The following is a 21,082-nucleotide window of genomic DNA, read 5'->3' as shown; positions in this document are numbered from 1 at the left end:
TTTCCTCGTCACTTTATTTTTCACTCCAAACCCATTTTTCTCATCTATTGCCCTTCCCTAAAATAAATTTAAATTAATTTTAATCTCCCAGTCACCCAAACTTTTTCCCCAATTTTTCTTTCAAGTTCCTCTTTGCTTTAGAATGTTTTTTTTAAAAAAAAACATTCTACATTTAAAAACATTTTAATTTTTTTAAAAAATTTTAATTGCTTTTCCCTCCTTCAAGCTTCAGCTCTCCTTCATTGGCTTCCTGCCCTTGTAATAATATTTATTTTTAAGATATATATATTTATTTCCAATTCTTTTTCCCCTCAGAAACTATTTTATTCCCCCCCTTTTTTTTGAAAGGAAAAAAAAAAACCGGGGACGGTTAGGGAGGCGGAGCCTTAAATACCTCCCACCTGTAAGCCCCGCCCCCTGAAGCCCCGCCCCTTCTCAGCGGCGTGGCGGAAGCGGGGAATTTCATTCGCTTCCCTCCTGCGAGCACGAGCCTGGCCGCGGGGCAGGCCGGGAATTGGGGCCGCCGCACGAGGGTTCGCGGGAGCGCGCTTCCCGACCCTCTCGCGGGCGGAGAGCCAGCATGGAGAGGGGCGGGGGCGCCTTCGCGGGAACGCGGCTGCCGTTCTTACTGCTGCTGCTGCTGCCTCTGCCGGGGTTGATGCTCTCGGGCGCCCTCTGGAGGCCGAGCGCCTGGCATTGCAGCCTCTCGGCGACCTGCGAATGCGAGTTCTTGCCGGATCTAACTGGTGAGGCTGCAGCGGGGTGTAGTGGTGGGAACGTCCGCTAGGGGGCGCGGGGGGCGCAGGGAGGCGAGTTCGAGTCCCTCCCCATCCAAGTAACAGCCCTGCTAGGTAGGCTGGGATTAATACAACAGCAATAAAATATATTTTATATAATATTATATATATATATATATAATATAAAATATATAGAATTGGAAGATTCTACCATTCTAATTGCACCTGTCCTACCTTGCAGGGTTGTTGTTGAGAACCAAAGTGGTTCATTTTATGGGTTCTCTTTTTTTGGGTGGGGGGGAGTTTTGTCAGTCCTAATTTTAAAGCCCAGGATCGGGCAGGAAGGGGGGGGAGAGGATATTTGGGGGCACAGAAATAGCAGGAGGGGTGGCCCCCGTGCCAAGAGACATTGGCAGATGCCCCCTTGGGACAGGCCATGCAGACGTGCCACGTGTGAAGACATCTTGGCCGACGTGCCAGAGGAGGCACGTCGCCTTCTCGAGCCCTTCTTCGTCTTCCTTCCTCCAGGTCTCGAGTGCGAATTAGCCCTGCGCCTCGTCGGACAGCCTCTGGCCAGGCAGCTGGTCCTCCAAGGCCTGAAGAGCTTCGTGCAGGACCCTGAGCCCGCCAAGCCCCTGGTCTTGTCCTTCCACGGCTCGACGGGCACCGGGAAAACCTACTTGACTTCCCTACTGGCCCGGCATCTCTTCCGGACGCCTTACGTCCACCGCTTCTCCCCGCTGATTCATTTTCCCCACGCTGACCACCTCCAGCAATACAAGGTAACAGAGGTTGGGCAGTGGGGAGTCCGTTTCCCCCCCCCCAAAAAAAACCCTGCATGCAAACGCTTGCTTCCGTGGACACAACAGCCTGATGAGGCGGTACGCTTGCAAACCAAAGGACCTTCTGATCTCCCGCCGTGGCTTTGCTTGGCGGCCCATTTTGAGCCACATCAGATCGGTGGCCGGGATCTCCGATAAACCCAGCCTCGGGCGTTGCTCCGTTAGAGGCAGTCCTCGACTTATGGCTGCAATCGGAAGCAGAATTTCCGTGGCTGAGCAAGGCGTAAGAGTAGCCCAGTGACTGAACGGGTATAACGTCATCGGCAAGCAAGGCGGTTGTTAAGAGGAGTTACGTCTGATTTTATGACCTTCCTGGCTGGGGTTCTTGAGCGAGGTCTTTGCAGTCGTTGAGTGGACCACATCGTTGTTAAGTGAATCCGGCTTCGTCCCCTTGATCTTGCTTGCCAGAAGCCAGCTGGGGAGGGTCAAAATGCAATTATCATCATAAATTTTGATCATGGGGTGGAATCTGTGGGGATTGCTGCCACCGTTGTAAATGCGAGGACCGGCTTTAAATCACATTCTTCAGTGCTGCTGTAAATTCTGCAATACAAGCAGTCCTTGACTTATGACCACGATTGAGCCCCAAATTTCTGCGGCTAAGGGAGACATCAGTTAGGGGAAGTTTTGCCCCGTTTTTACGACCTTCCTTGCGGCGGTTGTTAAGTGAATCGCCGCAGCCGACAAGTTAGGAGCCCGGTTGTTAAGCGAATCCGGCTTCCTCCATGGACTTGGCTTGTCAGGCCGGTCGCAAAAGGGAATCACATGGGACTCTGCGGCGGTCGTAAGTGTGAAGCGATTGCCAAGCGTGTGGATTTTGATCGCTCACACGATCGAAGGTCGTAACCTGTGAAAAACCGGTCACACGTCACTTCCTTCAGCGCCGTCGTAACTTTGAACGGTCACTAAATGGACCGTCGTAAGTCGAGGACTACCTGTAATGGCGGGAAAAAAGGGGGTACGTCGAGGACTGCTTAACGGTCCTGCCGACGACTTTTAAGACAGGGACTGGAAGGGAGATACCTATATCACCGTAGGGCGGCTACATCCCCTGGGTGTGGATGATGGGATCTGGAGTCCCCCCACCCGCTTTCGCTTATATCCTGATGGACGGTTTCTGAGCGCGCCTTTTTGTTTTTGGAATCCTTTTCCAACGTGGATTCTTTTCTTTTTTCTTCTTCTTCATTTTTTCCCCCCCCCTTCTACGTAGGACGATCTCAGAAACTGGATCCAGGGAAATCTCACTCGGTGTAGCCGATCCCTTTTCCTCTTCGACGAGATGGACGACCTGCAGCCTGGCTTGATGGACGTCGTCGCCCCCTTCCTCGGATCTTCCTGGGTGGTTTTCGGAACCAATTATCGGAAAGCCATCTTCGTCTTTATCAGGTAACGAGAGGGTGGGGGGGTGGGGGTTAGACACAAGGCTGGGGAATATGGGAGAGGTAGTCATTCAATCATTCAATCCGAATAGAGCTGGAAGGGACCTTGGAGGTCTTCTAGTCCAGCCCCCTGCTCAGGCAGGAGATCCTACACCAATTCAGACAAGTGGCTGTCTAGATTCCTCTTAAGGTTCCGCCAGGCTGGGTTAGCAACATAATTTTAAATTGGATGTTTTAAATTTTTGGGGTTTTAAATTAAGCCAAATTTATTTAATACTTTTAAATTATTTTAAATTGATGTCTATTCTGTTTTTAAATAGGCTGTACACCGCCCTGAGTCCTTCGGGAGAAGGGCGGTATAGAAATAAAATTATTATTATTATTATTATTATTTATTGGTTAAACTTTAGTGAGATTCACAGCCTTTGAGGCTGGTTAATAGCTCAGCAGCTCGAGTCCTAACCAAGGACCTAGGAACTGTTAAGGTATCGTCGGAGGATGTAAGCTGTTCCGAGTAAGGTGGTTTATTATTATTATTATTATTATTTTATTATTATTATTATTATTATTATTTAATCTTTGGTGAGATTCACAGCCTTTGAGGCTGGTTAATAACTCAGCAACTCGAGTCCTAACCAAGGACCTAGGAACTGTTAAGGTATCGTCGGAGGATGTAAGCTGTTCCGAGTAAGGTGGTTTTTTGTAGAGTCAAAATGTTCAAGTCCGGCAGATTTAGAATTTCTAAATAGTGGGGTAGCCCTTTGGGTATTGCTCCAAGGGCTCCAATTACAATCGGGACAACACTCGATTTCTTTTTCCACAGTCGCTCAACTTCAATTTGTAAGTCCCGGTACTTTGTGATTTTTTCTTGCTGCTTATCTTCAATCCGTGCATCACCAGGTATTGCAATGTCAATGAACCATACTTCTTTCTTTTCAACTATTGTTATGTCAGGTGTGTTGTGGACCAAGTGCCTGTCAGTCTGAATCCTAAAGTCCCACAAAATCTTGAGTTTCTCATTCTCTAAAACTTTCTCAACCTGATGTTCCCAGTGGTTTTTGCTGTACTCAAATCCAAACTTCTGACACAATTTCCAGTGAATGATCTTAGCAACACGGTCATGGCGTTGTAGGTAGTCAGTTTGTGAAATTTTGCTGCACCCACTGATCTTATTATTAACTTATTATTATTATTATTATTATTATTATTATTATTATTATTATTATTATTATTATTATTATTATTATTAAAAACCTCTAGTGATGGAGCACCGGGAACTTCTGGTGGCCAGCTGTTCCAGTGGTGAATTGTCCTCACTGTTAGGAAATTTCTCCTTAATTCCAGGTTGCTTCTCTCCTTGATTAGTTTCCATCCCTTGCTTCTTGTTTTGCCTTCTGTTGCTTTGGAGAATAGCTTGACCCCCTCTTCTTTGTGGGAACCCCTCAAATATTGGAATACTGCTCATTTTTCTTTTCTCGAGATTATCCATACCCAAATCCTGCAGCTGAACTTTGTATGTTTTAGTCTCCAGGTCTTTGATCGTCTTAGTTGCTCTTCTTTGCACTTTTTTCCAAAGTCTCAACGTCTTTTTTTTGCAACCAAAACTGGATGCAGTACTCCAGGTGTGGCCTTACTAAGGCTTTATAAAGCGCTACTAATACTTAAAATGATTTTGATTCTATGCCTCTGTTTATACAACCGAGGATTGTGTTAGCCTTTTTGGCTGCTGCCGCACACAACTGGCATCTGTTTAAGGGATTGTCTACTAGGACTCCAAGGTCCCCCTCACAGTGACTGTTTTGGAGGCAGGTTTCACCTTAATCTGTGCTTTTACTGTGTAAAAAGGAGCCTGGTTTATAGCTCAACAGACAGAAGCACTGTAATTTAACACCAGCTGTCTGCAATTAAAGTAAGATCGAATCTCGCCAGGCTCAAGGTTGACTCAGCCTTCCATCCTTTCTAAGGTAGGTAAATTGAGGACCCAGATTGTGGGGGCAATAAGCTGACTTTGTATAAATATACAAAAGTATGAAGGCTATTGCTTAGTGCATTGTAAGCCGCCCTGAGTCTCCGGAGAAGGGCGGCATATAAATCAAATTTAAAAAAAAAAGAAAAGAAAGAGAAAGAAAGAGAAAGAAGGAAGGAAGGAAGGAAGGAAAGAAAGAAAGAAAGAAAGAAAGAAAGAAAGAAAGAAAGAAAGAAAGGAAGAAAGAAAGAAAGAAAGAAAGAAAGAAAGAAAGAAAGAAAGAAAGAAAGAAAGAAAGAAAGAAAGAAAGAAAAGCTGACTTTGTATAAATATACAAAAGGATGAAGGCTATTGCTTAGCGCATTGTAAGCCGCCCTGAGTCTCCGGAGAAGGGCGGCATATAAATCAAATTTTAAAAAAAAAGAAAAGAAAGAGAAAGAAGGAAGGAAGGAAGGAAAGGAAGGAAGGAAAGAAAGAAAGAAAGAAAGAAAGAAAGAAAGAAAGAAAGAAAGAAAGAAAGAAAGAAAGAAAAGCTGACTTTGTATAAATATACAAAAGGATGAAGGCTATTGCTTAGCGCATTGTAAGCCGCCCTGAGTCTCCGGAGAAGGGCGGCATATAAATCAAATTTTAAAAAAAAAGAAAAGAAAGAGAAAGAAAGAGAAAGAAGGAAGGAAGGAAGGAAAGGAAGGAAGGAAGGAAGGAAGGAAGGAAGGAAAGAAAGAAAGAAAGAAAGAAAGAAAGAAAGAAAGAAAGAAAGAAAGAAAGAAAGAAAGAAAGAAAGAAAAGCTGACTTTGTATAAATATACAAAAGTATGAAGGCTATTGCTTAGTGCATTGTAAGCCGCCCTGAGTCTCCGGAGAAGGGCGGCATATAAATCAAATTTAAAAAAAAAAGAAAAGAAAGAGAAAGAAAGAGAAAGAAGGAAGGAAGGAAGGAAGGAAGGAAGGAAGGAAGGAAAGAAAGAAAGAAAGAAAGAAAGAAAGAAAGAAAGAAAGAAAGAAAGAAAGAAAGAAAAGCTGACTTTGTATAAATATACAAAAGGATGAAGGCTATTGCTTATCGCACTGTAAGCCGCCCTGAGTCTTCAGAGAAGGGCGGCATATAAATCAAATTAAAATAAATAAAATAAATAAATAAATAAAACCTGGGCAGGAAAACTCTCGCTGGGCTTCAGCTGCTCTCCTCTGACCGTCTTAGCAATACGGGAGCGGACCAGATTAACCGGATGGCTTTGGAGCTCTGGCGAGACCGCAGAGACCGCGAGGAAATCAGCCGCCGGGACCTGGAAGCGTCTATTTTGGAGGCCATTTCTAAAGACCCCCAAAGTGAGTATATCTTGGGAGGGAGGGGAGAAAAAAAGATGGAAAACCGTTCAGCCTTGGTGGGTCAGTTGCGATCTTAAAAAAACTGGACGTGCCCAAAAGCTAAAAAAAAAATACTGGATGAAAATACCGTATTTTTCGGACTATAAGATGGACTTTTTTGTCTCCTAAAAGGCAAAAATGCCTGTGTGTCTTATAGACCGAATATTACCGAAGCCCTGCCTACCCGCTGACTGATTTTTTTGGCCTCAGCATGGCCTTTTTCAGGCCTTTTGGGGCCCATTTTCAAGGCTTTTTTCAACCTGTTTTCAAGGCCTTTTTCGACCTGTTTTCAAGGCTTTTTTTCAACCTGTTTTCAAGGCTTTTTTCGGCCCCTTTTGGGGGCTTTTTTGGCCCATTTTTAGAAAAAACGGGCCAAAAAAAAGGCCTCAAAAATGGCCCCCCAAAAACCCCAAAACGGCCCCACAAGAGCCCCAAAAATGGGCTGAAAAAAACCCCCAAAATGGGCTGAAACGATTCACCATCACTGCCCTACACGAGGGGTCAGCAACCTGTGGCTCTGGAGCCACATGTGGCTCTTTCATCCCTCTGCTATGGCTCCGTCACTCAAAATATGCCTCACAACCGCCAATGTGCGACACCCGCCGGCACACAATTTATTGAGCTTTTCAACTCCCGGTAGGCCAACCATGGATAAATCCAAGAAAAGAAAAGTTTCAGAAGAAAACAGAACGTTTAATTCAACTACATATGCTAGTTTTGTGGCCGCTCAGGAAATAGTCAGGCACGGGAAGGGTTTTTGTGGCTCCCGGTGTTTTCTTTTCTGTGGGAAAGGGGTCCAAATGGCTCTTGGAGTGTTTAAGGTTGCTGATCCCTGCCCTACACCAATGTTACGATTTAAATCTTGAATTAAGCCTGGGGGGGGGGTCCCCTTGGCCAGGTCCCCGTGGCCACAAAAGGTATTTAACGGGGATCGGTGGTAAAGAAAAAAAGACCACTACCATAATCTAATGACCCTGAAACAAAGAGGGATAGAAATTCGGTGTCCCCCATGCCTCTTCGGTATCATTTCACCCTTGTCCTCCTTCGCGTCTCTTTCAGACGGATTCTGGCGATCCGGGATCCTTGAGCAAAACCTGATCGACGTCTTCGTGCCCTTCCTCCCCCTGCGACAACATCACGTGAAGCAGTGCGTGGTCAACGAGATGGCTGGCCAGGGTCTCACCCCTAGCCCGGACGTCGTAGATGGCGTGGCCGACAGCTTTTCCTACTTCCCCGAGGAGGAAAAAATCTTCTCTTCCACCGGATGCAAAACTGTGTCTTCCCGCATCCCGTTTTTCCTATGACGCCTTTTTTGGGCAGGCGTTTTCGGTCCGGAATGGAGTTTTTAACGGTTTTCGTCCAAGCTTTTGCGGGTCGCGAAAAAGTCCGCTGAACTGAAGGACTTAAGGGACGGGGCCTTTCGAAAAAAGCAAAGAATAACGTTTGGCTTTTTCAAACATTTTCCTTCCCCTTACAAGTCAGCCGGAATCTGGATTTTTTTTTTTTTTGAACTCAAAAAGAAAAGGGAAAAAAAAGAAGAAGATTGTGTGATGCATTATGTGGGGGATCTCGTCCGCTTTTAAAACACGGTTTCGCGGAGGTTTTTCAGGTTTACCGCAGTTGAATTAATTCGTTTTTCTGGGGATTCTTAAAATCCTACCTCTCAAGTCAAGGATTATTCTGTGATTTTATTTTATTTTTTAAAAAAAATCCAATAAGATGTATTTTACAATTCTAATTCAGGGACTTTTTTTGCAGGGAATTCCCCGCGGTGTCAACTTGATGGACGGAGATGCGGGTTGTTGCTAAAAGGTTACACCAACACGCAGCTACTTTTAAAAACACATCAACAACGAGAGATTGTTTTTCTCGGCGGTTTCAAGAATGCACCAGCCAGTAATAATCTTTTTTCTCTCTCTCCTTTTTTTTTCTATCCTTTTTGGTGCAGAGAGCAACTTGAACAGTTAAAAGAGTCGGAAAAATATACTGAAATCCGCTCTGTCTCAGTGCTGCTAGTTTTAAAAGGCAGGGAAGATGAGAAGTAGTGATTTATTTGATTTTTTTTTTATCGTGGAAATGTTTGGTGGCTGAGCGAAACTAGGCCATCACGAGACGTGCCGCCCTGATTCGAATCCGTGGCCCACAAAAATTTGGGACCCTCTCGAGAGAAAGTGGCTCGGTGGTTAAGACGCTGAGCTTGTCGATCGAAAAGTCGGCAGTTCGGCGGTTCGAATCCCTAGCGCCGCGTAACGGGATGAGCTCCCGTGACTTGTCCCAGCTTCTGCCAACCTAGCAGTTCGAAAGCACGTAAAAAATGCAAGTAGAAAAATAGGGACCACCTTTGGTGGGAAGGGAACAGCGTTCCATGCGCCCTTGGCGTTGAGTCATGCCGGCCACATGACCACGGAGACGTCTTAGGACAGCGCTGGCTCTTCGGCTTTGAAACGGGGATGAGCACCGCCCCCTAGAGTCAGGAACAACCAGCATGTATGTGCAAGGGGAACCTTTACCTTTACCTTTTACCTAGAGAAAGAAGGGAGGGCAGGAGAGAGCTGCGTGCACGAAAATACCAGCAGCCCCTTTCTTATTCAGGTTTGTTGCTGATTCAAACGCACAATGAATATGAAAAACCTGGACGTACCTGAAGGTCTTCAAAAGGTTGCTTTATTTAAATAAAAAGCAGGAAAAGCAGGCAACTTTATATATCAAGTCTTTTTCCAGAGTCTAGAAAAAAAAATGCAACAGAAGTGAGCTGGCTTCCGGCTTGCAGATTTCCGATAGTTCAAGCAATTATTACGGGGAAAAGATTTATTCTGGTGCTAACTGCTTTTTCCCACTGGGTAGACTTTTAACGGGGGGTCTGCCACAAGTCACTCAGGGCCCCGAAGGGAAGGAAGGATGGCATCACACACACCCCACCCCTTTCCAAGATTTTGGGGTTTTGGTTACAGAAACGAAGCCTCTTAGCCGAGCAAAATCTGGCCAAGGGATCCTAACTCTTTTAACGGTGAATCCAGATAGTTCGTGGGGTTTTTGAACTGGCAAGCAGGAGAAATCCGGTTTGTTTGACTCACTAGGAATTTGGGATATTTTGGGGAGAAAAGCAAGAAGAAGGGGGGGAGAGGGGGGTTTCCGTCCCAAGGCCGATGCTTCGGACAGGCCTAAAACGGACCGACGCCTTTTCTTAGAATTTCCTCCAGCAGTACGGTTCCTTGGGGCAATCCTTGGGGGGCGGACGAGGGCAGGGGTCTATCCAGACAGTTTTGGATTCCAGCGCTGGTTTATTTTGATAAGCATCCTTCAGCTCTTGGTTTGCCTGCGAGACACACGGGACAATTTGCCGCGGGCCAACCGGACGCTCCGACCCGCCTTCCGCACAGGGTCCCCAACGTTCGTTTCAACCTGACTTAAGTGGCGGTGATAGCAACGGCCCTAACGCTTAGACTTCTATACCGCTGCACAGCCCTCTCTCTGAGCGGTTTACAGAGTCAGCGTTTGGCCCCCACCAATCTGGGTCTTCGTCTGATCGACCTCGTTTGATTTATTTATTTATTTATTTTATTTGTTTAAATTTCTATACCGCCCTTCTCCAATATAGGACTCAGGGCGGTGAACAGCCAAAATAAAACAAGACATACATACAAAACATACAAAATCTAAAAACTGATTAAAATAATTAAATCTTTTGGCCGTAATTAAAACAATTCCAATTTAAAATCAGTTTAAAATTTGACTCAAGCCAGCCCAGCTAGTTGAAATAAATGGGTTTTCAGGGCCCGACGAAAAATCCGGAGGTCTGTTATTATCCGTAACTCTGGGGGGAGGTTGTTCCAGAGGGTAGGCGCCACCACAGAGAAGGGTCTCCCCCTGGGGGTCGCCAGCCGACATTGTCTGGCGGACGGCACTCTGAGGAGGCCCACTCTGTGTGAGCGCACTGGCCGGTGGGAGGCTACTGGTGGCAGAAGGCGGTCTCGTAAGTACCCCGGCCCTAAGCCATGGAGCGCTTTAAAGGTGGTCACCAACACCTTGAAGCGCACCCGGAAGACCACCGGGAGCCAGTGCAGCTCGCGCAGGAGAGGTGTCACATGGGAGCGCCTCGTCGCCCCCATAATCCCCCGCGCGGCCGCGTTCTGGACCAGCTGGAGCCTCCGGGTGCACCCCAGGGGGAGCCCCATGTAGAGAGCGTTGCAGTAGTCCAGGCGGGAAGTGACGAGTGCCTGAGTGACTGTACGTAGGGAGTCCCGATCTAGAAAGGGGCGCAACTGGCGTATCAGGCGGACCTGATAGAAAGCCCCCCTGGCTACGGCCGTCAAATGATCTTCCAAAGACAGCCGTGCATCCAGGAGGACGCCCAAGTTACGAGCCCTCTCTGTGGGGGCGAGTGATTCACCCCCAATAGCCAGCGATGGCATCAGCTGGCTATATCGGGACGCTGGAAGCCACAGCCACTCGGTCTTGGAGGGGTTGAGTCGGAGCCTGTTTCTCCCCATCCAGGCCCGCACGGCCTCCAGGCACTGGGACATCACTTCAAGGGCATCGTTGGGGTGGCCTGGGGTGGAGATGTACAGCTGGGTGTCATCAGCGTACTGATGGAACTCCACCCCGAAGCCACGGATGATCTCACCCAGGCGGCTTTACATAAATGTTGAACAGAAGGGGCGAGAGGACCGACCCTTGTGGCACCCCACAAGCAAGGTGCCTCGGGGTCGACCGCTGCCCCCCTGTCAACACAGATTGCGACCGGTCAGAGAGGTAGGAGGAGAACCACCGCAGAACGGTGCCTCCCACCCCCAACCCCGCCAGCCGGTGCAACATGATACCATGGTCGATGGTATCAAAAGCCGCTGAGAGGTCTAACAGGATCAGGATAGAGGAGCAACCCCTATCCCCGGCCCTCCAGAGATCATCCACCAACGCGACCAATGCCGTTTCCATGCTGTGCCCAGGCCGGAAGCCGGACTGGAGCGGGTCTAGATAGACAGCTTCATCCAGGTACCGGGGAAGCTGTTGCGCCACCACACTCTCAACAACCTTCGCAACGAAGCGAAGGTTGGAGACTGGACGATAGTTAGCCAAAACAGCCGGATCCAGAGAGGGCTTCTTGAGGAGGGGCCTCACAACCGCTTCTTTCAAAGCGGCCGGCAGGACCCCCTCACTCAAAGAAGCGTTAACAATCTTCTGGAGCCAGCCTCGTGTCACCTCCCGGGAAGCCAGTACCAACCAGGAGGGACACGGGTCCAATAAACATGTGGTCGCGTTCAGCCGTCCCAGGACCCTGTCCATGTCCTCGGGAGCCACAGGATCGAACTCCCCCCAGATAACACTCTCAAGACCTGCCTCAGTCATCCCGTCTGGACATACCCAGTCAGAGGCCAGCCCTTCCCGAATCTGAGCGATTTTGTCATACAGATACTGCACAAAATCCTCAGCTCGACCCTGCAAGGGGTCATCCCGCACTTCCAGATGGAGGAGGGAGCGGGTCACCCTAAACAGGGCAGCTGGGCGATTATCTGATGACGCGATAAGAGCGGCAAAATAGCTAGTTTTCGCCGCTTTTATCGTCACTAGGTAGGTCTTAATATGAGACCTCACCAGTGTTTGGTCAGATTCGGAGCGGCTGGTCCTCCAACTACTCTCCAGGCGTCTTTTCCGGCGCTTCATCTCCCTAAGCTCCTCAGTAAACCAAGGAGCTAGGTGAGTTCGGTGCCGGGTCAGAGGCCGCAAAGGCACGACTCGGTCCAAGGCCCCGGCAGCCGCACTATCCCAGGCGGCCACCAGGTCCTCAGCCGAGTCATGAGCCAGAATCTCAGGAAATGGCCCAAGCTCCATCTGGAACCTATCAGGGTCCATCAGGCGCCTGGGGCGGAACCATCTGGTCGGTCCCGCCTCCCTGCGGCGGGGTGCAGCGGTTAGAAAGTCTAGTCGAAGGAGCGAGTGGTCAGTCCATGACAAGGGTTCGATGGCTATATCCCCTATATCAAGGCCACTCAACCGCTGACCAGAGACAAAAACTAAATCCAGAGTGTGTCCCCCTGTGTGAGTGGGGTCATGAATTAACTGAGTAAGGTCCATGGCCGTCATGGAAGCCATGAACTCTCGAGCCACTTCAGACGTTTCACCGATAGATGGCAGGTTGAAATCTCCCATGATGACAAGTCTGGGGGTGCCCACCGCCACCTCGGCTATAACGTTAAGGAGCTCGGGCAGGGCCGTTGCCACGTGGCAGGGAGCCAGGTACGTGACCAACAAGCCCATCTGTACTCCACGACCCCACTTCACAAAGAGGGACTCGCATCCGGCTATCTGTGGAACAGTGGTCTCCCTTGGATCCAGACCTTCCTTTATAATAACCGCCCCCCCCCCCGCCCCTGCCCTGAGCCCTCGGCTGATGAAATGCACGGAAGCCTGGTGGGCATATATCCACGAGGGGGACTCCTCCCTCCTGGCCCAACCAGGTCTCCGTAATGCCCGCCAGGTCCGCCTCCCCCTCCTGAATAAGATCGTGGATGAGGGGGGCTTTATTAACAACGGACCTGGCATTGCATAACATCAGCCGGAGGCTCTGGCCCTGAGAATCTGGACAACCTGGGGAACAAGAAAAGCATTGGGGACCGGAGTGCGCAATCGCTCTAAGATAGCGAGTGCGCATTCCCCGAACATGATATGGTCCCCAGCTTCCGCCATATCTGCCCCTCCCACTCACTGTGTTGATGGTTGCTTTAGATATATCTAAATAGATATATATGCTTTAGATATATCTATATCTAGATATATAGATAGATATATCTATCTATAGATAGAGATAGATAGATAGATAGATAGATAGATAGATAGATAGATAGATAGATAGATAGATATGGATGGATGATAGATACATATAGATGGATGACAGAAAGATAGATAGATATGGAAGATAGAGAGAGATAGAGATGATAGAGATAGATAGATAGATAGATAGATAGATAGATAGATAGATAGATAGATAGATGATAGATAGATAGATGATAGATAGATAGATAGATAGATAGATAGATATGGATAGATAGATAAATTAGGTAGGCAGGCACGCAGTCAGACATAGATAGCAATAGCACTTAGACTTATATAACGCTTCACAGTGCTTCACAGCCCTCTCTAAGCAGTTTACAGAGCCAGCCTCTGGTCTCCAACAATCCGGGTTTTCGTTTTACCCACCTCAGAAGGATGGAAGGGACTGAGTCAACCTTGAGCCGGTGAGGTTCGAACTGCTGGCAGTGGGCAGAATTAGCCTGCAATACTGCATTCTAACCACTGCGCCACCCACGGCTCCTATGTTAGAATTGTTGGCCTCTTTTGCTTTTGACCTGGCAGGGCAGGGGTGGGACCTCACCCTGCCACTCCACCGGCCACCATTTCTTCTCTGACTCGGAAGGGACCTTGGAGGTCATCTAGTCCAACCCCCTGGCGAGACAGGCGGCCTCGCACCATCCCAGACCAAAAAAAGAACTTTTCTCAAGGGGTGGAAAGTTTCTTTTGTGATGTTTTCAGCTGCAAAGGGCTGGATGAAAAAATAAAAGAGTAAATCTCTTCATCCAGGGCTGTTTTTCTAGTAGCTGGATCTGTGACCCTCTGCGACCCCTTAATGGTTCTCAGAGAGTTATGAAAAGCCCCAGAGTCTTCAAGGACCAAGCTTCTGGGGGAGATGGGCAGCGTAAACTTTTAATAAGTAAATAAATAAAACGTCTTGTTTTCCTTCCAAGGGGCGGACATACCTGGTGTGACTTTTGCTGACATTCAGATAGTTTCTTCTGCAGCTTTTTTTCTTCCGAAACCTCCTCCTTCTCCTTGGCCAGCGACGTCTCAGAGTTTTGGTCCTCAATCTGAACGTACACGTTGATCAGGGGTTCGGATCCTGCAGATTTCAGAGGCCTGGGAGAAGGTGGAAAAGCAGGGAGGAGGGAGAGAGAATGAGAAAGAGAGAGAAGAGAGAGAGAGAGAGAGAGAGGAAAGAATGAGAGAACAAGAGAAAGGAGACAACGAGAAAGAGAGAGGAGAGAACCGGAGAGAGGAAAGAAAGAGAAAGAATGAGAGGAGAGAGAATAAGGGGAGAGAAAGAGAGGAAAGAAAAGAGAAAGGAGATAGAATAAGAGAGGGGAAAAGAGAGGGAAGAGAACGAGAGAGACAGGAGACAACGAGAGAGAATGAGAGAAAGAAAGGAGAGAAAGAGGAGAGAGAATAAGAGGGGAGAGAGAAAGAAAGAGGAGACAGAACGAGAGGAGAGAAAAAGGGGAGAGAGAAAGGAGACAGAATGAGAGGAGAGAATGGGAGAGAGAGGAAAGTATGAGAGGAGAGACAAAGAAGAGAGAATAAGGGATGAAAGAAAGAGGAAACAGAATGAGAGGAGAGAACGGGGAGGAGAGAGAAAGAGGAAAGAATGAGAGAGGGAAGAGAGAACAAGAGAAAGGAGACAATGAGAGAGAGAGGAGAGAACGGGAGAGAGGAAAAAAGGAGAATGAGAGGAGAGAATAAGAGGGGAGAGAAAGAGGAAAGAAAAGAAAGGAGATAGAATAAGAGAGGGGAGAAAGAGGGGAGAGAATGAGAAAGAGACACAGGAGACAATGAGAGAGAGAAAGGAAGAAAGAAAGAGGAAAAGAATGAGAGGAGAGAACGGGAGAGAGAGAGAAAGGAAAGAATGAGAGAGGGAAGAGAGAACGAGAAAGGAGACAACACACTGAAGTTTATCCTCGTTTTTGTATCCGCTGGGTGTTATTGATTGGGCTTGGTCTTAATTAAGGGACGGTGCTGCAAAGGAACGCAAGGCACCCAACAGGGACCAAGGCTGCGCAGAAGTAAACGGAGCTCGTGCGCGGGGGATCTCCCGTGCTGCAGACGACTACAACTCCCGTCTGCTCTGGCAAGGGTTGCAGAGTTTCCTGGCCCAAAGGCAGGAAAGAGATCAGTTCTCCCAGCTGACCGAGAAGTTCCCAGGTGCCGATAGAGAAGGGGAAAATGAGATTGTTTTTTTTTATATATATTATTTATTTATATGCCGCCCTTCTCCGGAGACTCAGGGCGGCTTACAGTGTGTTAAGCAATAGCCTTCATCCTTCTGTATATTTATACAAAGTCAGCTTATTGCCCCCACAATCTGGGTCTTCAATTTACCTACCTTAGAAAGGATGGAAGGCTGAGTCAACCTTGAGCCTTGGCGAGATTCGAACCTGCAGTAATTGCAGGCAGCTGGTCTTAATAACAGGGTGCTTTAGACCACTGTACTACCAAGGCTCCTACCAAGGTTGAGGGAGACACCCCCACCCCAAAAAACCCAACATGTCCAGGTCTCCAGAAAATAATATAACTCCCCCGTCCCCCTCGTGGTTTTCGATTCAATACCTCTGCAAGGCTTTTCCCCCGGGGAAAGATTTCAGCTTTCGATCCAGGAGAGCTTTGGTCAAATCTCCAACTTTGCTGTTGAGCAGGGATTCTGCGCTCTCTCCCGGAAAGAGGTTGCCCATCAAGACTCGGACCTGGAATTTAAAAAATAAAAAAAATTAAATAAAACCGGTTAACGTTTTTTTTTAAATCAAAAAGCTATACTCAAAATGGAGGAGCTTCTATTGCACCCATGGAGGTGTCTACAAATCTGGGGTGTGTTTTTTTTTTGTGTGTGTGTGTAGTGTTTATTACTATTATTTAATAATTTTAAATAATAACAATTTTAAATTTTGTATCTGTATGTGTTTTAGCTCTGGCTGTTCACCGCCCTGAGTCCACTAGGAGAAGGGCGGTATACAAATTTAAATAAATAAATAAATAAATAATTTTAATTATTTTTAAATATTGTCTGTCTTTGTGTCTTTAATTAGGCTATACACCGCCCTGAGTCCTTCGGAAGAAGGGCGGTATAGAAATAAAATAAATAAATAAATAAATAAATAAATAAATAAATAAATAAATAAATAAATAAATAAATAAAATATTACTCTCATCGGCTTTAAGTGCTGGGATTTCAACTCCCAGAAGCCTTAAGGTGGGTGGAAATTTGGGGCCACGATTGTGGTCGTAAAGTGGGGGGACTACCTCGACCCACCTCCTCCTTGTTGGGGTTCAGCAGCAGGGCGCTGATCATGTCTTCTTTAGCTCCCAGGAACTCCTGCAGGAACACGCGAGTCTTCGCCCTGTTCAGATAATACTTCACTTCCCAGGGATCGTTGTCCACGGCAGAGGAGAAATGCGTTTCAGCCTGCAAATACTGCCTGAAAACACACACAAAGCTACAGATTAACAGAGTGGGAAGGGACCTTGTAGGTCATCCAGTCCAACCCCCCGCCCAAGCAGGAGACCCTACGCCATTTTTGACAGACGGCAGCCCAGTCTCTTCTTGAATCTCGGTCCCAGTTGCCTGTTTCGCTGGGCTGTTGCGAAGAACGACGACCAAGAGGAATAAAATTCCTGCCTTAAAAAGGGGGTTGGACTAGAAGATCTCCAAGGTCCCTTCCAACTATTCTAAAACTGGGGTGGGGGGGGGAAACCAAGGTCTGAAGATGATCTACGTTAAGGGCCATCTTACGGGACAAGCGCTCCCCTCCGAGGAAATCTGGCCACGAGCCCTCCCAACGGATCCCAGCCTACTTTCTGCGGAAGTCTTGCAATCCGGTCTCGTTGGAGAGCCAAGCGATGCGACGCCGGAGTTTGGGATCTAAAGGACGCAGCTCTAAAGCTTGTTGATAATCCGCCATGGCAAAATTCAGCTGGCCCAGTTTCAGGAAACAGTCTGAGAGAGAGAAAGAGACAGAGAGAGACAGAGAGAGAGAGAGAGAGGGGGGGGGGTGGATGGATGGATGGATGGATGGAGACAGTCAGACAGACAGACAGACAGAAATAGATGAAAGATGAGAGAGAAAGGGAGGGAGGAGCGAGAGATGATAGATGATGGATGGACATAAGAGATAGATCGATAAATAGATTAATAGATATATATATATAGAGAGAGAGAGATGATAGATGGATAGATGGATGGAGACAATCAGACAGACAGACAGAAATAGATGAGAGATGAGAGAGAGAAAGGGAGGGAGGAGCGAGGGATGATAGATGATGGATGGACATAAGAGATAGATCGATAAATAGATTAATAGATATATATATATATAGAGAGAGATGATAGATGGATAGATGGATGGAGACAATCAGACAGACAGACAGAAATAGATGAGAGATGAGAGAGAGAAAGGGAGGGAGGAGCGAGGGATGATAGATGATGGATGGACATAAGAGATAGATCGATAGATAGATTAATAGACATAGAGAGAGACAGATGATGGATGGATGGATGGATGGATGGAGACAGACAGACAGACAGAAGACAGACAGACAGACAGACATAGATGAGAGATGAGAGAGAGAAAGGGAGGGAGGAGCGAGGGATGATAGATGATGGATGGACATAGAGTTAAGATAGATATAGGTAGGTAGGTAGGAAGATAGAGATAGATGATAGGTAGGTAGGTAGGTAGATAGATGGACAGACAGACAGACATAGAGATAGATGATAGGTAGGTAGGTAGATAGACAGATAGATAGACAGACAGACAGACAGATAGATGATAGGTAGGTAGGTAGATAGATAGACAGATAGACAGACAGACAGACATATAGATGATAGGTAGGTAGATAGACAGACAGGCAGACATATGGAGGGATGGAGACACAGAGACAAATACATAGATGAGAAATGAGAGAGAGAAAGGGAGGAAGAAGCGATAGATGATAGATGATGGATAGACATAGAGATAGATAGATATAGGTAGGTAGGTAGATAGAGATAGATAGATAGATAGATAGATAGATAGATAGATAGATAGATAGATAGATAGACAGACAGACAGACATAGATTATACATAGAGGGAAGGAGGGAGGGAGAGAAAGGAAGAGAGAGAAAGAGCAAAAATCCATCAGCAGGCAAGTGGGAATGGCTCTCAGGCCCAAAGAACCAAGAATGAGACGAGTAGTTTATTGCCGTTCGCCAGAATCTTGCCAGGTTAAAAACGATGATCTGCATAACTACAGATAGACTCTGTGAGTTGCTTGGAAGGGTCCATCCTCGCCCTCTTCCTGCCCATCGCACATTGCCAGCTCCCCTGCCTCTCTGTCCACTGGGAAAGCCCCCCACTCCCTGCATGCAACCATAGATCTAAGGGGTTGAAATGAGGGGGTCCTTGGTGCTCTCTTGAGCTTGGTGGTTTTCTAACCAAACCGTGTTTCCCCGAAAATAAGACCCTGTCTTCTATTTTTTTTGAACCCTGAAATAAGCGCTTGGCCTTATTGCCATGCGCTCAAAAGTCCGATTGGGCTTATTATCAGGGGAATGTCTTAATTTGGGGGAAACAGGGTAGGTAACATCATCAGTGCTAGAAGGGTGTGAGGAGGAGGAGGAGGAGGAGGATTGTGTGGTTCTTGGTACTCTCTGAGCCTGGTAATTTTCTTGCGGATGTTTCATTACCCAAACTATGTAACACTGAGCACTGATGATCCTACTTAGTTGGGTAATGGGACGTCTGCAAGAAAACAACCCAGCTCAGAGAGCACTAAGGATCACCCAGTCCTCCTCCTCTTCCTCCTCTTCTCTTTCTCTTCCTCCTCCTCTTCTCTTTCATCTCCTCCTTTCTTTCTCCTCCACCTCCTCTTCTTTCTCCTCTCCTCTCTCTCTTCTTTCTCCTCCTCCTCTTCTCTTTCTTCTCCTCCACCTCCTGCTCTTTTCTCTTCCTCCTCCTCCTCTTTTCTCTTCCTCTTCTTTCTCCTCACTTCCACCTTCTCTTCTTTCTCCTCTCCTCTTTCTCCTCTTCTTTCTCCTCCTCTTCTCTTTCTCCTCCTCCACCTCCACTTCTTCTTTCTCCTCTTCTCTTTCTCCTCTTCCTCCTCCTTATCTTTCTTCTCCTCCACCTCCACCTCCTGCTCTTTTCTCCTCCTCTTCTTTCTCCTCTTCTCTTTCTCACCTCCACCTCCTCTTCTTTCTCCTCCTCCTCTTCTTTTTCCTCCTCCTCTTTTCTCCTCCACCTCCACCTCTTTTCTCCTCTTCCTCCTCTTCTCTTCTTTCTCCTCCTCCTCCTCCTGCTCTTTTCTTCTCCTCCACCTCCACCTCCTGCTCTTTTCTCCTCCTCCTCTTCTTTCTCCTCCTCTCCTCTCCTCTTTCTCCTCCTCCTCTTCTCTTTCTCCTCCTCCACCTCTTCTTTCTTCTCCTCCTCCTCCTCTTCCTCCTCCTCTTCCTCCTCTCTCCTCCCACTCTCTTCCAGCACTGATGACATTACCTACTTGGGTAACGAAACGTCTGCAAGAAAGCCGCCCAGCTCAGAGAGCACCAAGGACCCCCTCCATCATAGCTCTGGAGATCTCGGGCCTGCCCCCAAACACCACCCCTTGTGCTTTTCCTCTGCGGAGACCACCGGAGGCCCATGGCGGGGAGGAAGACGGGGGAAAAGCAGAGGCGTCTTCTTCACCTACCCCCTCGGTTGATGTAGAGGCCGAACTCGTTCTTCTCCCCTTTGATCGCCTTGTTGAGCAGCAGCACCGCCTCTTCGTAGCAGCCCTTGAAGTAACAGTGGACGGCAAAGTCGTTGTAGCTCAGGAGCACCTGCTTCTCAGCCTCGCTACGCACCTCGCTGGCCTCGTCGGCCCGGCACAGCTCGACGGCCTTCAGGTAGTCGTCAATGGCCGCGCTGAAGTCCTTCAGCCTGCGCAGGAGGGTGCCTCTTCCAAGAGTCCAGAGGAGAGGAAAGCAAAGCAATGGAGGTGAATCCAGGGGCTTAGCAACGATTTCTACTTTCAAGAGTGTCCCCTCAGGAAAATTTCAAGGCACCTGAGAGGTTCTCACCGCAGCCACGCCAGGAGCAGTTAGCTGCCTTAGATATCGAATTATAACATATTTTTTCCCCTCTGACAATGACCTTGTAATGCCCTTGCATCAGGGTGGAGACTGGATGGAGCTGAGCGTTTACCGACCGGATGCCCTTCCTGACGCCTAGGGGGAGTTCACAGCAGATATTTCCTTCTTTGTGCCCTGAGAGAGAAATATCTGCCGCTACCTAGCATCGAACACACAACCTCCTGATGCTGAGGCGAAAGCTCCACCTCCAGGCCACCACGCAACTTAATAATTGAATTAGAACATCTATGGAATTCTATCGCTCCATATTATGGTTATTTTATTGTGGTTTTATCGTAGTTTAATATTTTATCTCCTGTATTATATTGTCCGCATATTTGTGGACAATACAATATAGTATACGTATGTACATATGTAAATGTATGTACATCTATCTATCTATCATCTATCTATCTATCTATCTATCTATCTATCTATCTATCTATCTATCTATCTATCACTATTATCTAACAATCTATCTATCATCTATATCTATCATCTATCTATCTATCATCTAACGATCTATTTATCATTCATCTATCTATCTATCTAATCTCTTATCTACATCATCTACTGTATATCTATTTCTGTCTGTCTATCTATTTATCTTCATCAGTATCTATCTATCTAATCTAATCTCATATCTGCATCTATATTTCTGTCTGTCTATCTATCTATCTTCATCAGTATCTATCTATCATCTAACAATCTATCATCTATCTATCATCTAACGATCTATTTATCATTCATCTATCTATCACCCTAACGATCTATCTATCATCTATCTATCTATCTATCTATCTATCTATCTATCTATCTATCTATCTATCTATCTATCATCTAACAATCTATCTATCATCTATCTATCATCTAATGATCTATTTATCAT

The 21,082-nt window shown here is 47.0% G+C and overlaps 2 protein-coding genes across 2 annotated transcripts in view; one reads left to right on the top strand and one right to left on the bottom strand.

The window, feature by feature from the left end:
- Positions 1 to 432: 432 nt before the first annotated feature.
- TOR2A (torsin family 2 member A) lies at positions 433 to 8,980 on the top strand. The gene is made up of 5 exons (XM_034438717.3): positions 433 to 746; positions 1,266 to 1,519; positions 2,790 to 2,965; positions 6,126 to 6,253; positions 7,352 to 8,980. Exons 1-5 carry the CDS (start codon positions 581 to 583, stop codon positions 7,594 to 7,596), a joined length of 969 nt encoding a protein of 322 aa, XP_034294608.2. The 5' UTR covers positions 433 to 580; the 3' UTR covers positions 7,597 to 8,980.
- A 332-nt stretch (positions 8,981 to 9,312) lies between these two features.
- TTC16 (tetratricopeptide repeat domain 16) overlaps positions 9,313 to 21,082 on the bottom strand; it is a 28,203-nt gene continuing 16,433 nt past the window's right edge. Inside the window, 7 exon segments of the mRNA XM_087879532.1 lie at positions 9,313 to 9,477; positions 9,480 to 9,608; positions 14,044 to 14,200; positions 15,665 to 15,798; positions 16,362 to 16,527; positions 16,904 to 17,045; positions 19,773 to 20,020. Of these exon segments, the coding sequence (XP_087735658.1) occupies positions 9,454 to 9,477; positions 9,480 to 9,608; positions 14,044 to 14,200; positions 15,665 to 15,798; positions 16,362 to 16,527; positions 16,904 to 17,045; positions 19,773 to 20,020 (1,000 nt within the window). The 3' untranslated portion in view covers positions 9,313 to 9,453.

Source organism: Pantherophis guttatus, chromosome 16 (genome assembly GCF_059756535.1).
Source record: "Pantherophis guttatus breed Tessera chromosome 16, ASM5975653v1, whole genome shotgun sequence".
Classification (NCBI taxonomy): domain Eukaryota; kingdom Metazoa; phylum Chordata; class Lepidosauria; order Squamata; family Colubridae; genus Pantherophis; species Pantherophis guttatus.
The sequence above is the reverse complement of the archived record's forward strand: the minus strand, read 5'-3'. Positions and strand labels throughout refer to the sequence as shown.

Coding starts and splice junctions, on each gene's coding strand:
- TOR2A (XM_034438717.3), top strand. CDS start 581: ATGGAGAGGGGCGGGGGCGCCTTCGCGGGAACGCGGCTGCCGTTCTTA. Junction 2,966..6,125: donor GCCATCTTCGTCTTTATCAG/GTAACGAGAGGG, acceptor TGACCGTCTTAG/CAATACGGGAGCGGACCAGA. Junction 6,254..7,351: donor CATTTCTAAAGACCCCCAAA/GTGAGTATATCT, acceptor CGTCTCTTTCAG/ACGGATTCTGGCGATCCGGG.